The 1,734-nt window shown below is 43.9% G+C and overlaps 1 protein-coding gene across 1 annotated transcript; it reads right to left on the bottom strand.

Annotated features, from left to right (window-relative positions):
* Nucleotides 1–259: 259 nt before the first annotated feature.
* Nucleotides 260–1,091, bottom strand: SARC_15465 (hypothetical protein; the record flags this gene model as incomplete). Its single annotated transcript, XM_014290415.1, has 2 exons — nt 260–331; nt 945–1,091. 2 exons carry the CDS (start codon nt 1,089–1,091, stop codon nt 260–262), a joined length of 219 nt encoding a protein of 72 aa, XP_014145890.1.
* Between the last annotated feature and the right edge of the window lie 643 nt (nt 1,092–1,734).

Below are 1,734 nucleotides of genomic sequence, written 5' to 3'. Positions count from 1 at the left end.
GTGTGTGTGTGTGTGTGTGTGTGTGTGTGTGTGTGTATGTATATATATATATATCTATATATATGTGCGTGTGTATATATATATATATATATATATAAATATATGAGTGGCCATTTCGCACATGGGACACTGCCGATGAGACATAGCAAGTAATCATATAAATCAGCGTATGGATGTGTTAATACCTACAAAAAGTACTTTCCCGCAATTTACGCACAGTCAGATAGCAGCGGCAAGCAACACATCGGCCCAATTGGTTTCAGATACCTACCAGATCACTGACTGGCAGGTCATCATCAGACACGTGGATGCCTTGCCCCATGGCGAGATCCTGTGGGATGGGTGAAATAGAACGCATTGTACGCACTTGTGTGAATATAGTTGCACGCTTGGTAGATATAGCTAGCACACGTATTCTAAAGTAAGCCATGCACACACCTGAGGGTAGTAGACGTCAGCCTGTTGCATGAACGGGAACCGTGCTTTACTACGGTTGAGTGGATGTTAGCTTCACACTCCCCGAGGTTTGTGTGAGGCGTGCACGTACTATTCAGGTAAGGAATATATGTACCTACTACGCGAACAACTGACACAAGTAATTGAAGGTATAGCGGAACAAACCACTCCCCCCGAAACGAATGATCGCATGCTTCAAGAATTGGGGCGACAGGCGCTTGTTGGTAAAGGTGTAGAGGGTACGCACAGCAATCACACGAGTCTACCAATGCCAGCAAGTCTTCAACGACGTCCCATATTTTTATGAGCACTCGATGGAAAACAATACAGTGGCCAGATGTCTCAGCGTGAATAGCGAAGCATACTAGTGCCTGTACGTGCACGCGGTAGAATGACAATCACCTTCATATATACATATATACTTGAATACATATATACATAAATACATATAAAAGCAGTTTCTGAGATATCTGTGGCACATCACCTACCACTGCCAGAGCCATCAGAGCCTTCTCTTTCATCTTGAGGCGTTCCTTTAACACTAGTTCGCCGTTCATTTTCCTCAGCACACCATCGATCGCAGACTGTGTGGCTGCGATGGTCGCTTGTAGTTCTGAGGTTGTTTTGTCGTTCATGCTGGGTATCTGCGCATACAATGACACGATACAACCCACATCAGGCAACTAAATGCATACGGGAATAGTGCTAGGAAGACTCTAGTTGACAGACTACCTTATACCTACTGTACTGTTTTGTACAAATAGCTGTGTCCGAGTCCTGGATAAAATAAGCAGAACCTGAAGTTGATGAATCTCTCGCCAAAGGTGCATAAGCTCTGACGTACGTACATCAGACATTTTGAGCTTTTGGCAGATATATTCACCGTGCCAACCCACACCATTCACCAGAAAGGCACTGATTCTAACAATCATCGCAAGCATCGCCTTGTTTGTGAAAGTGGTAAGCCACGACCCGTCTTACTGAAACCAGTCGAACTACGAACAACACAATACGATGTCAGCAAATACCCAGACAGTCACCGATAGGACAGCAGAGGTGAACTGCACTCCAGTCATAACAGATGGAATATGGCATAGAAAAGGGATCAGTAATGGACAAATATGGGTACCCGACCACATGGGTTGTATATAATATCAGTATCTTCACTTGATGCGAAGATAAGTAGCAAGTAGACAGCTTACAGAATATCAAGGCATGTGAGGCCAGGATTATTGAACAAGAACACAAAAATCCACTATATGAAGTTAGCATCCACAT

This window comes from Sphaeroforma arctica, assembly GCF_001186125.1.
Source record: "Sphaeroforma arctica JP610 unplaced genomic scaffold supercont1.6155, whole genome shotgun sequence".
NCBI lineage: Eukaryota > Ichthyosporea > Ichthyophonida > Sphaeroforma > Sphaeroforma arctica.
The sequence above is the reverse complement of the archived record's forward strand: the minus strand, read 5'-3'. Positions and strand labels throughout refer to the sequence as shown.